This window comes from Microtus ochrogaster, linkage group LG5 (genome assembly GCF_000317375.1).
Source record: "Microtus ochrogaster isolate Prairie Vole_2 linkage group LG5, MicOch1.0, whole genome shotgun sequence".
NCBI lineage: Eukaryota > Metazoa > Chordata > Mammalia > Rodentia > Cricetidae > Microtus > Microtus ochrogaster.
The window spans coordinates 39,496,284-39,509,999 of record NC_022031.1 but is presented as its reverse complement, the minus strand read 5'-3'; the positions used below and the strand labels follow the sequence as shown (position 1 = coordinate 39,509,999).

At 43.4% G+C, this 13,716-nt stretch overlaps 1 protein-coding gene across 1 annotated transcript in view; it reads right to left on the bottom strand.

The window, feature by feature from the left end:
* Window positions 1–13,716, bottom strand: part of Melk (maternal embryonic leucine zipper kinase) — a 69,191-nt gene that overhangs the window by 4,429 nt on the left and 51,046 nt on the right. Inside the window, exons 13-16 of the mRNA XM_005362115.3 lie at window positions 11,366–11,476; window positions 7,789–8,020; window positions 4,460–4,553; window positions 3,135–3,303 (exon numbers count right to left, since the gene is read on the bottom strand). Of these exons, the coding sequence (XP_005362172.1) occupies window positions 3,135–3,303; window positions 4,460–4,553; window positions 7,789–8,020; window positions 11,366–11,476 (606 nt within the window). The remainder of the gene's footprint in view (window positions 1–3,134; window positions 3,304–4,459; window positions 4,554–7,788; window positions 8,021–11,365; window positions 11,477–13,716) is intronic.

Genomic DNA, 13,716 nt, shown 5'->3' with positions numbered 1-13,716 from the left:
AAAAAAAAAAAAAAAAAGTACCAGGGATGGTGATGCAAGCCTTTAATAATAGGAGGCAGAGACAGGCAGATTTCTTTGCGTTCAAGGCCAGCCTGATCTAAAAAAGCAAGTTCCAGGACAGTCAAGACTACATAGAGAAACACTGTCCAAAAAAAAGTGTGTGTATAGATACGATGTGTGTGAGGTCAGAGCAGGACTGCATGAAGCTGCTTCTCTTTCCCCTTTATGTGAGGTCAGGGATTGAACACCTTTACCCACTGAGCTATCTCATCAGCCTCGTGTCAATTTTACATGCTCATTTTCCTTTCTTACCAATTTTTAAGTTGCATTTCAGTGTGTGTGTTTGTACGTGTGCATGTGTACACACAGTTCTGGCTTTAGAGTCAACGATACAGGAAAGGCGTGGAATCTCTCTCCATGGCAAGGAAAGCTGCTGAGGTCAGGCATGTCAGGGGTGTCCCTACATGGAGGTCCAGAGAGGCCACTGTGTGAAGCTGTGCAGGTGAAGCCTGGCCTGTGTTATAGACCCCAAGATGCTGGAGATGCCAGAGTAGTGGGATGCCTGCCCAGGAGAGCTACTAACAGGGAGTGTGCTGAAGCAAGGCTAGAAGGAACTGAGTTCTAAGAGCACTCTGACATCAGATGTGGAGATGCAGAATTTGGAGTTTGCCTTGCTGGTTTTTGGTCTTCGTGTAGAATTTGCTCGCTATGTTTCCTTTCCTCCATACAATGAATGGTACATTCTGTGCCACTGTATATTGGAAGTATGTGATTTGCTTTTTATTTTGACTTTACATGGGGTAACAGTTAAGAGATTGCATGAGTCTTAGAAGAGGCTTTGAACTTTGGACTTTTAAACAATGTTGAGACTGTGATAGATCATGGAAACTGTTGAATATGGACTAAAGACATTTTTTCATTATGACATGGCTACAAGCCTCTGGGGGTCTGAAAAAGAATGGGTCCCCAGAGGCTCTTAAATTTGAATGTTTAGTCACCAGGGAGTGGAACTATTTGAAAAGATTATAAGGATTAGGAGGAGGTGTAGCCTTGATAGAGAAGTTGTGTCACTAAAAATAGTCCTTGAGATTTCAAAAGCCCAAGCCAGGCCCAGTAGCTCTCTTTTTCCCTGAGCCTGCAGATTAGGATGTAGCTCACAGCTACTGCTCCAGCATCTGCTTGCTATGCCTGCCACCATGCTCATCATGACAATAATAGACTAAACCTCTGAAACTCTAAGCCAGCCCCCAGTTAAACACTTCCTTTTATAGGAGGTGCCTTGGTCATGGTGTCTCTTCACAGCATTAAAACAGTGACTGAGACACTGCTAACAGCTTGTTTTTTTTCCTTTCCCCACCAAGTATATTGTCTACACCAATAGATTACACTCTTAAAAGTGTAACAGGGTTATTAAGCAAGATGCAAACCTCTTAGCCAGACCCTTAACGACCGTCCAGCCCGTCTGCCCAAGCTGTCACTCCCCATTTTCCTTACACATACTACAACTCAAAGAAAGTTCAAACTAAGACTTCCAAAATGGCTCAGTGAGTAAAAGTACTTATTCCCAAGGTAGATGGGCTGAACTCAACCCCCAGGACCCACGTGGTGGAAAAGAAACCAGACTCCTATAAGTTGTCCTCTGATCTCCATGTGGTATGCATGTGCACACACAATAAACAACTGTTTCTAAAAATTTCAATTCATTTCCCATGCATGCAAATATTTCATGAGAACCTATAAAAGTATCTGTGTCAGGGACTACTCTTCATTATACCAGAAACAGGACAACTGAGCTCAAGTCTCCAAACCTGAAGGCAGCTCTTAATTCCTCTTAGCATATATGTATGTCTCATAGATCCCATGATTCCCTATCTCTACGTTGTCCTGTGATCACTATCTGTGGTTCTGAATTATATGAAATACATGTTCTCTGAAGAGGGTGACTAAATCACCTCTGCATTCTTTGAAAAAAATTATTTTTAGGTTTTTATGTGTATGACTGCTTTGTCTGCATGTCTATACACCACATGTGTGCCTAGTGTCTACAGAGGCCACAAGAGGACAACCTATCTTCTGAAACTGGAATTATGGATGTTTGTGAACCACCATATGGGTGCTGGGAACTGAACTCAAGATCTCTACAAGACAACAAACGCTCTTAACCACTGTGCCTCTCCAGGCCACCTCTGCATTCCTAAAGCCCACCAAATAAGAACATGCATGTATTAACTATTCAAAAATGTGTATAAACGAATAGGTAATTTAAAATAGATAATTAAAAAAAATAGTAAATTTATTAGATACACTTCTCTTTATTTTCTCCTATCCATCTAGATATCTATCTATCCATCTATCCATCCAGGTTTTTCTTTTTTCATTTTATTTTTAAAGATTTATTTATTCATTATGTATACAGTATTCTGTCTGCATGTATGCTGGCAAGCCAGAAGAGGGCACCAGATCTCATTACAGATGGTTGTGAGCCACCATGTGGTTGCTGGGTCTAGAACTCAGTACCTCTGGAAGAGCAGCCAGTGCTTTTAAGCATTGAGCCATCTCTCCAGCCCCCATCTAGGCTTTTCAAAACATAGTTTCTCTGTGTAGCCCTGGCTGAGACTAGGCTGGTCTCAAACTCAGAGATCCACCTGCCTCTGCCTCCTGAGTGCTGGGACTAAAGGTGTGCGCCACCATCGCCTGGCCATACATTTCTCCTTCTTTTTAAAAATCAAAAGGATGAACTGGCAAGATGGCTCAGTAGGTAAAAGCTCCTGACATGCAAACCTGACATCCTGTGTTAATCCCTGGATCCCACACTGGACGAACGAGCAGCGACACACACACACATACAGACACACACACAGACACAGACACAGACACAGACACAGACACACACACACACACACACACACACACACACACACACACGGAAAGAGAGAAAGAATGGATCAGTGAAACCAGGTGAGGGGGTGGTAGCTGCACATGCTTGTAACCCCAGTATTTAGGAGGCTGAGGAAAGAAGACTGCCCTGGTTTAGGAGCAGCCCGGCTTAGAGACCCTGCCAGAGAGCTTGGGGTTAAAGAGACACCTAGTTAAGAGTCAGCTTCTGAACTTTTAATAGACTCTGGACCACTTACCTTGCGCCTTCTTGGACCATCTTTGGCAGAGCCCCTCTTCTTGCTCCTAGTAAGTGCAGTAAGAACCTTATCCAGTCCTCTCTCAAGGCTTCCAAACACATTGGTTCCTTTCCTTTTAGGGGTATCCTCCATATGTGCCTGGTTGAGGTCCACGTCCATTGAGCGGCACCTTAAAAACAAACGGAGCACTAGTGCCACTGTCCTGCTGCCCTCGCGGCTCCTGAGCCCGTCCCTCTACACACCCAAGGGCTGGCTGCAATAGAGTGACAGAGCCAGAGCACCTCAGTCCTCTCTGGGAGGGGTATAATAAAGCCATCTCCCAACAAACTACTTACCCTTTCATTTCTGTTTATTTATTTGGGAGATAGCAGGAATTGAACCTAGGTCCTTATTTATACTGGAAAAGCATTCTACAATAAGCTCTATCCACACTCTTCTTTTTACCTTTTATTTTTGTGACAGGTTCATTAAGTTACCCAGGCTGGCCTTGGACTTGCAGTCCTTTTACCTCAGTCTCCCAAGTAGCTGGGATTCCAAGTCTATGCCAAGGCTCAGCTTTCACTTTTTTATTCAACTCAAACATAGAAACATGCGAATATCATAACAATGAACATTCACCTGTCCTCCTAGGGTCAACCACTACTAATATTTGGCCAATGGCTTTCTCTGTGTATACAGACAATACACAGATTCAGTCCCTGTGCACGCCTGCCCAGCCTCCTGAAGGTATAATACTTTTACTCTGAAACACTTCTGTGTACACCTCCAATGAGTGAAACTATCTTCTTACCCACAATATCAAAGACATTAAAAATAAAAAGATAATAACTGCAGCATATCTAATAGTTTATATTTTACTTCTCCAAATAAATCGTGCATCTAAAAACAACTGAAATGCAAAAAAGGCTCACTTATGCCTTGGGGTTTTTCACCTAAGAGAAGTGAGCTGGTTTTCTCTGTAAGCCGAATTAGAGTATTTACCATCCTGGGGAGTGCGACTGTTAGTGCACACCTACCCTCTACCAGCAGAGCCACACAAGCAAGTGGGCCTTGGGGAAGGAAGGCATGGCCACAGGCAGGGAGTCTGTCTTCCAGCTTGCGGTGCTTTAACTTAAGGTGCCAGTCCCACAGCTTACCGGCTTCATTACCCCGCCCCAGGAAGGCGCAGCAGTGGCAGTGACCGTGCTCAGCCACAGCCTGTCCTCTAGCAACAGCGGTCCAGCTCCAGCAGCGTCTGTCTCCACTCCCTGTTGGGACTTCCTCATGGGTGAAGAGTAGTCCCATGACCTACACTAAAAATTGGGAGTTTGAAAAGCAACACTTACCGCCTCTCAGGGCTAATGACACCCGTTGTTGTGTCTGCCCCTGTGGAATTCCCTGGTGTTCTGACTGGGGCTTCTCTTAGGCACTGGTTTCTAGCTATTAAAAAAAAAAAATAACAAACACAAACCATGTGTAGCTGACAACACCTCAATCAATAATACATACATCACTTTCCTCATTGACTCCAAGATATTGGCACCACTTGGCAAGTAAAATTGCTGGCTCCAATTATGTAAGGAAAATGCTTCCAGATGACCAATGTTAAGAAGGAAATCACCTTGTGCTGTAAAGCATACCTTTAATCTCAGTGCTCAGGAGTGGATGCTCCATAGCTCAAGGCCAGCCTAAGGTGTATAACACCCTGTCTCCAAACAAAACACCCTCAAAAAAATAAATCATTTTGCCTTACATGTAAATATTTAAATGAGACATGAACCTCACTGCGAACTGAAGCATACTGAAAAGTGTTAATTCAATTTACAATCCCATTTAATTCCTATTAGATAAAGAAATTCATTCCCTTCTAAGTTTGAAAAAAAATTATCATGAGTTTTGTTAATGTGACTGTATCTTTATTCTAGAATTTTACACTTTACCCTAAACAGGGTAGGCATTGGCAGATCTGGTTACCACTAACGGAGCGGCCTTTTGATTTTATGTCTAAAGGTTCTGTTGGCTGGGGAAGGCAGCAGAGTGGGAGAGCACTTGCCTAGCACGCCCAAGGCTGTGTTCAATCCCCGGAAAATACACAGACACACAGGTTTTATCTACTTTAGTGCTAACAATGATAATAAACTTTTAAGGGGGGGTTGTTTTGCTTTTAACTAATAAAGTCTATTCTCTTGAGCTTTATAAGAACAACAGTAATTTTTAAAAAGCTGTTTTTAAAAAGTCTTTGTATCCTAAGAGAATGTGCTACATATACAGCAGCAGACCTGTGACTACCACTGCTTGGACTACACAGGAGCTGCAATAAGAATTACCATTCATGTCAAAACAAAACACAAGTAAGATGCACTGGTGGAAGCTCCCAGTTACATCGTTACCCCTTGCACTCTGTGGAGGCTTTCTGTTTAAAGACGAACAGCCAATATTCAGCTTTTCACTAACATAGTCTTGCAGGAACAAGATCTGAAAACTACATCTCAAACTACCCACATTTCAAAAACCTTTAGAATCAAATTAAAAGCATCAACAATAAAAAAAATATAATAAGAAAAGATTATGTTGCCAAAGGGTTTTTGTTGTTCTGTTTGTTTCTTTTTAGTTTCTGTATGAGATTGGGGAAACCCTGAGTTGGTAAAGCACTGACTACAGAAACATGGAGACTGGAGTTAAAGTCCTTAGCACACTGCTGGAAAGAAAACCCAGTCTGGATTGGACTGGCATAAACTTCTAATCCCAGCACTGGGGAGACAGAGACAGATGGGTCCCTCAAGTCTGCTGGCCAGCTCAGCCTAACTGGCAAGCCTCAGGACCCACTGAGATCCTGTCTCAGTAGTGTAGGTGGCTCCTCAAGAATGACACATGCACTCTCATTCTCTGTCTGTCTCCACCAGGCAAGGTGGTGCTCATCTACAACCCAACAGGACTTGGAAGTAGAAGGACAGAGAATTCAAGGTCAGGGGGCTGGAGAGATGGCTCAGTGGTTAAAAACATGGTGCTCAACACTCTGATACTCTCATACAGACATACATGCAGGCAAACACCAATGCAAATAAAATACAGATAAATAATTTTTTTTAAAAAAAATAATTCAAGGCCAGCTGGGCAGTGGTGGCGCACGTCTTTGATCCCAGGCAAAGGCAGGTGGATCTCTGTGAGTTCAAAGCCAGCCTGGTCTACAGAGCAAGCTCCAGGACTGCCAGGGCTATACAGGGAAACCCTATCTCAGAGGGACGAAGAAAAAAAAAAAATTCAAGGTCATTTTCACTTACATCCTCACAATGAGTCTAAGGTTGGCCTGTGCTACATGAGACAGTCTTCAAAAAGCAAAGATAAATAAATTAAAAGACAACACAATTATAGTAAGAGGGGTAACAAAAGAGAGAAATCTTTGTTGGGGAAAGATGAAATGACAACCACTTGAGATCCTGTAGTTTATTGAGACTAGTGCCACATATAAGCACACCTCATCATTCCAAAATGGACTCACGTTTGGAGAAGACCATGTGTTGATGAAATGAAAAACTCATTAACACAATAATGGAACTCTAGCAAATATTTACTTTCACAATGTTGTCACGTACAATGATGACCTCTTGAAGTGGCTGTCAACCCTACTAGCAAACTAGAAGTGCGATGGGAGAAGGGGCTTAACAGAAGTTTACACGGCAACCTCAGCGCTGGGGTTCATTAGGATCTCAATACAGCACAACAGAAGGACATGATTGCTGCAGGGATGATAAATTAGCTGCTGCTGTTAAAACCAACACAGACAATAGATCAAGGTCAATAAAATTGCTTCCAGCTCTAGTTTCTCTCTTCGCTTACAGCACAAAGCCTGCAGGAAACATGACAGAGCTCTCCTGCATACATGAACCACTTGTCTTAGGGAGACCTGATCCTAGCAAAGTGGCCTTAACACTGGCACAGCAGAATGTGTCCAGATGAGACAGCCAACCATGTGTCCTGAAAGGTCAGTCTAAATAACTGGTAGAGGAAGCCAAGGAAAAGAAGTGTCGTGTGAAGGCTGGGGGGGAGTTACAGACCCCCTGCCTTCTGGACTCTGGTGGCCCTACTGCAGGCAGGACAGCCAGGTTACTTCTTAGTAACCAGATGGTGAGAAGAGCCCAGTAGAAACTCCAGCCTGAGTCATCCTCAGTGGAGTGAAGAGGCTAAGGCTGTACACACAACCTCAGCACTGCACTCCACTCCTGGAGACACGATAAGCTCTACATTGCTATCCTGTGATGCTGTGATTCAATCACAGATGGGAGAGAGGGGCTGAAGAGATGGCTGAGCAGCTCAGGGTGCTTGCTGTGCTTCCAGAGAGGACCGTAGTTTGGTTCCCAGGACCTACATCAGGTGGTGACAAATACCTGTAACTCCAGCTCCAGGGGACCCACCACGTCTTTAAGCCTCCTCAGGTAACATCCTTCCGCCCCTGGGCCACACACACACAAAGCTTATACACACACTCATAAATGTAAAGTATTACAAGTTACACATTGTCTCCAGTTCCACCAATGCCAGTACGTATGACGGGAGCTGACCCGCCCTGGAAGCTAGAGTACAAGGCTGGTTACCTCCAGAAGTCAGTGCGTTCATTACAACAGTAAGAATCACATTTGAACCTTGAGATCTCTGTGCACTTTCTCTTAGTAAATACCTTTTTTAGGCGTTGTGTAACGGTTTGGCGAAGTGAGCATTTCTCTCTTATACTGGTTCTTACTAACTGGAGTCCTTGGCTCAGGGCACACAAAGTGCTCTTCATCCTTCACAGCAGACTTGGGAGTGTACACATTCTCTTTGTCCTTTAGTTTATTTGCCGATGGTCTGCATACTGCGGGAGTTGGTGATTGAGATGCCTTACCATCTGACTCTGCCCAACGCTTGGTAACCTGGAGGGAAAGGTACTAAATAAAGCAGACGCAGGAAGAAAAGCCAATTCTTTACCCTTTAATAAGCAGCAAGTCAACTTGCACCGCTCTTATTAAAATGAACCGCCACCAAAAGCACACTGCGGGACAGCGGGACACTTGACATGTCCCCAGGTCTCCTGAGCACAGGCAGATCAACATTCTAAGATGGAGTCTTAACACACTTAGGATTCCAGACAATGCTGAGAAGAACCACACATAACCTCCAAGTAATGGTTCTTACGCCCACTTTGCATTGGTTTGACTCTAATATACACCAAAATAAGTTTTCTCAGTGATTAGAACCAAAAAAAAAAAAAAAAAAAAAAGAATAAACTTTGAAGGAAAGGACAACTGATTTAATTAGGACCAGAGACCCTGCACTCTGACCCCGACACCCACGGAAAAGCTGGGCGTGACAGGTATGTCTGTGAATGCAGACACAGCAGATTCCTAAAGCACAATGGCCAGCCATTCCAGCAAATTGGTAAGCTCAGGACTCAATGAGAGACCTGGTCTCAGAAAATAAGGAGGAGAATAACAGAGGAAGATACCAAATATAGACCTCTGTCCTACACACACACACACACACACACACACACACACACACACACACACACGCGTGCGCATGTTCATGCACACACATGCACACATATACTTTAATAGAAATGATACGATTACAAACATTTTTTAAAATCTAAGATGGATGGTACACACTTTAATCCCAACACTCAAGAGGCAGGCAGAACTCTTGAGTTTGAGGTCAGCCTGGTCTACAGAATGAGTTCCAGGACAGTCAAGGCTACCCAAAGAAATCCTGTCTCCAAAATTAAAAAAAAAGCACAAAGATTTAATTATTTTTATGTTATGAGCATGGGTGTGTGTATGTCCATGCAGCACATGTGTGCTGTGTGCACGAGAGAACAGAAGGCAGCACTGGCCCCCTGTAGCTGGAGTTACAGCCAGTTGTTACCTGCCATGTGGATACTGGGATTAGAGCCTAGAGCCTCCAGAAAAACAGCCACTGCTCGTAACTGCTGAGCCACCTCTCCAGCCTCCACATCAAAACTATTTTAATCCTTTGAAATTTGTAGCTGAGCTTACAAAAAAGTAAAGAAAACCAAACTGAAAACAGAAGGAGGAAGTCAATGTTGAAACTTACTACCTCTGACAACCTAATCCTAGACAAGCCTGGAAACACAGAGACCTGGGGCCTCTGCAAAGCTCTCAAACAGAGCCAGGAGGGGCTATGGTAAAGCGAAAGACAGTGGAACAGAAACACCCCAGAGGAGTCAGTAAGACGTGTCCATCTTCGCCTTGGTCCTCAGAGCAAGTGGACAAAGTGTCCTTTAACAACGTGTCAGAAAATGAAGTTGTCATATTAACTCAGGGCCCAAGTTCCACGGTTTAATTACAGACTTAAACTTATGTAGTATAGAAGGCTTCAGTCTACCTTAACCAACACCTTCAGTCCTTAACCTAACACTCAAAGACTTCCAAGAGTTCAAAGGAAAACAAGCACATATATATTTATACTTATATATTTCCAGTCAGACATGGTGATATTGGTGGTATACCTTTATAATCACAGCTATTCAAGAGACTGAGGGAAGAGGATAACTTGAGTCTAAAGTCTGAGGCTAGTTTGGATAATATAGCAAGATCCTACCAACCAAACAATCAAAATAAACCCAAAATATAAAAGCAACTTGAGCCAGGTGGTGGTGGCACTCGCTTTTAATCCCAGCACTCAAGAAGCAGAAGCAGGCAGATCTCTGTGAATTCAGAGGCCAGCCTGTTCTACAGAGCAAGTTCCAGGACAGCCAGGACTACACAGAGAAGAAACCCTGTCTCAAAACAAACAAACAAAAGAACAAGTCTACAAAATACTCTGGTAGATTATAAAGAGTATTAGCCCCAGAAATTAAAAAAGGATAAAACTTAAAAACTTGGTATATATAAAATAGCAGACTAAGTAGAAATGAAAATGGAATTCTCAAATGGGAAGATAAGTGTAAGGAAATAATTACCTAGGACAGAGCTTATCACAGACAGCGAGCCTCAAATCTGAACCAAGGCATTTCAAGCAACATTCGTAGCTTCCTGTGGAGTACCTGCTGCATTCGTGGTGCACAGTGCACATGCTGACTGCTCAGCAGGGAGGCTACAGTGAAATCACAGGATACAATACAGGCGAACACAACCAGGAACACGTTAAACTCATGACATGCTAATGTTAAATTAATCTTTGATCTTTTTATACTCATAAACATTTTGCTGCTGCTAAATTTTTTTCAACTTCAACATTCACATCAACACAACCGCATGAGGCTGGGACTCTAGAGAACTATAGCATAAGGGCAACACCACAATTGACAGAGACTCAACAGAGATAAAATTATTTACAAGAACTATTCAGAAATTGTAGAATTGAGAAGTATAGTAATTTTAATTAGTTGGGCATGGTGGTGTATCCTTTCAGTTCAAACCTCAGCAGGCAGAGGAATGAGGGAATCACTGCTGTCTGGGAGCTGCACTGCAAGTTCTAGGGGAGCCAGTACTGCACAGTGATAGTGAGGCCCTGTCAAGAAAGGACGGACAGACAGACAGATACAGAGAAAGATGGGGGCTGAGGGGGATGGGATGGACGCAGAGAGATGACTGACTCATCAGAATAATTCAGTGCTCTCAGGAGCCATTAGATAGGGAGGCAGCAAACTGGAAACAAGTGGATCAAATTACTCTGAAGACCAGAAAGGAGAAAGAATAAAGACACAATGGTAATGGAGCAAAAAAAAAAAAAAATTAGAAAAAATGGTCCTAAAGTCCCACATATAGTGGAAAACTGTGAATCACACACCAAAAACATCCAACAAACTTAAAGGAGGACTAAAACAAAAAGTCAACAGAAGAGGAGAAAAACATCCTTTGCTGCCCTGAATTAAGAGAAGGAATTCATACAAAGGGGCGTGAGCGACTGGGAGAAAGGCAACGGAATTACTGTGTCACAATTTCTGATGGCTCTGTGTTGTCAAACACATGGAGCTAAACACTAAAAAGGGTGAACTTCAACTATATACAACTTAACTATATACAAATTATACTTCATTTAAGAGGGGAGGGGCAATGAAGAGTTCCAAAATGGAATCTTGGTTTTGTTTGAAATCATTGACTTCTCTTTCATTACTATTCCAATAATCTCTCATTAATGTCTTCAGTGGCTTAGAGATTCAACAAATTTATAAGCACGGAACTTGATTCCTGTAGACTAGATGTGTTTATAATTAAGATACGCATTCTGCGTTAAGTAGTAATAAAACTACCCACCTGTGGTGTCTGGGGAGCTGATAAATTATCTTCACACAGTTCAGAGTCTTTTAATCCAGCCACACAGCTATCAGCACTTGTGGTCATATCTTCCAGGCTCAGATTCTTTGACTATTCATTTAAAAGGCAAAAGAAGTTAGCAAAAACAACATTACGATCCAAATTTTATAACAGCACATACCAGGCCCAGGGAGGAACCCTGGAAGCAGGAACAAAGAGACAAGCTAGGTGTTCTCTGGAATATAATTTACGTCGCTTATCACCACTACACAGCAACAGTCGACAGCTCATTTGCAAACTTACAAATAAAGTCCCAATGAAGCAGAAGCTGGGAAGGACGTAACTCCTGACACTGAGCTTCACTTGTAAGAACATGTCACAGGAGCCAGTGCGAGGGCTCGGCAAGTAAAAGCACGTGCCCTGCAGTCCTGGCGACCTGTGTCTGGTCCCTAGAACTCACAGAAGTGGAAGAGAACCAAATACACACAGTTGTCCTCTGACCTCCAAACTCACACCCACCTCTACATAATCACTATGTATACCCACCCCAACACAAACATCATACACATTCTCAATCAAAATGTTTTTATAATTTTTATTTTATGTATACGTGTATTTTGTCTGCACGTATGTCCATTTACCACATACATGCATGGTGCCTGCAGAGACTAAGAGGGTGTCAGATCCCCTGGAAATGGAGTTACAGACAGTTGTGAGGCACCATGAGGTGCTGGGAATCAAACCTGGCTCCTCTAAAAAAGCAGCCGGTGCTCTTAACCACTGAGTCACCTCTCCAGTTCCAGAAATAAGTAAATTTTTAAAAAATATTATTTATTTATTATGCATACAATATTCTGTCTGCGTGTATGCCTGCAGGCCAGAAGAGGGCACCAGATCTCATTACAGATGGTTGTGAGCCACCATGTGGTTGCTGGGAATTGAACTCAGGACCTTTGGAAGAGCAGGCAATGCTCTTAACCACTGAGCCATCTCTCCAGCCTCCGAAATAAGTAAATTTAAAAAGCACACAGCATAGTTCATCATTTCTGCCAGGAGTAAATAAGCTTTACGGAATACTGTCCACAAACAGGACAGGGGCCTATGCTAACACTACCACCAGAATACCTTATTTCCCTTCATCCTTGCCCTACGCAAACTAAGAGTACACTAAACACAGCCTGGAGGCTGAGGTCATGGAGCGCTACTCACCATCTCGTTAACCTCAGCAGGCAAGTTTACTTGAATTTTTAAAACCTACATCCCTATACCCAGACTTAGAGCTAATGCAGTTCAAGGCCAAATCTTCTCACATCTGCATTACTCAAACAGGCAAGCCTTTTGCCTTCTCTGCCTACTGTGAGAGTTCGCCAGGGCTGCCAATTACCATCAATGAGAACTCTCTGCATAGAGTGCCAGGCTGAGAAAAATACTGATGTTAAGTTAGGCCCAGTGGGGAAGTTTAGCACTGTATGAATGATGGCCGGGATGGCACCACCTACAGTAGGCAGTAACTACCACAGCATCTCTGTCTTTCTGTGTGAGCTCCAACACGGAGTAAGAGGGCAACTTATCGGAACCAGTTCTCTCCTGCCATGTGGGACTGGCTCTCAAACTCAGGCTTCAAGTTTGCCAAGTCCTTTACCCACTGAGCCATCTCCAGTCTACCACTGGATTCATTTTGCCTCTCTCTTGCTCAAAAGTCAGTGGTTCCCCATGACCTACTCCACAGTCAACCACTGTGACACAGCATTTCAAAGTTCCTCAGAGTTTAGCTCTTCCCCATCAAACAAGTCTGGCCACTGTCACCAGGATACATCAAGCACAATTTGGTACCTGAGCTCTGCTAATTACATTTATTTTACCCCAATCACCTCACTGTGCTCTCTTTTTTTGAGTTTCCATTTTTCTAAACTCAAACTCAACTGCTGATCCAGTTTGGCTCTCCCAGTGGTGGCCATTCCTATTTTCCAAAGTCCCCACAAACACCCCTTAATCTGGAACCTCCTGACTGAGGTGGAGTCCCTGCGTTCCTATGCATGTGGACTTTGCCTCTGCATGACCACTCCAGAGCAAGTACCACACTCAAAGACATCTGCTCCCCAAACCCAGGGTTCCTGAACCACTACTGTTGTGATCCCTGAGTCACACTGTACTTATTATCTCACCAGAAGTACCATCAATTGACTGATAAATTAGAATTATTTATTGTCTGCACACCTTTAATCCCAGCACTGGGGAGGCAGAGGCAGGCGGATCTCTTAAGTTCAAGGCCAGCCTGGTCCACAAGAGCTAGTTCCAGGACAGGCTCCAAAACTACAGAGAAACCCTGTCTCGAAAAACTAAAAGGGGGG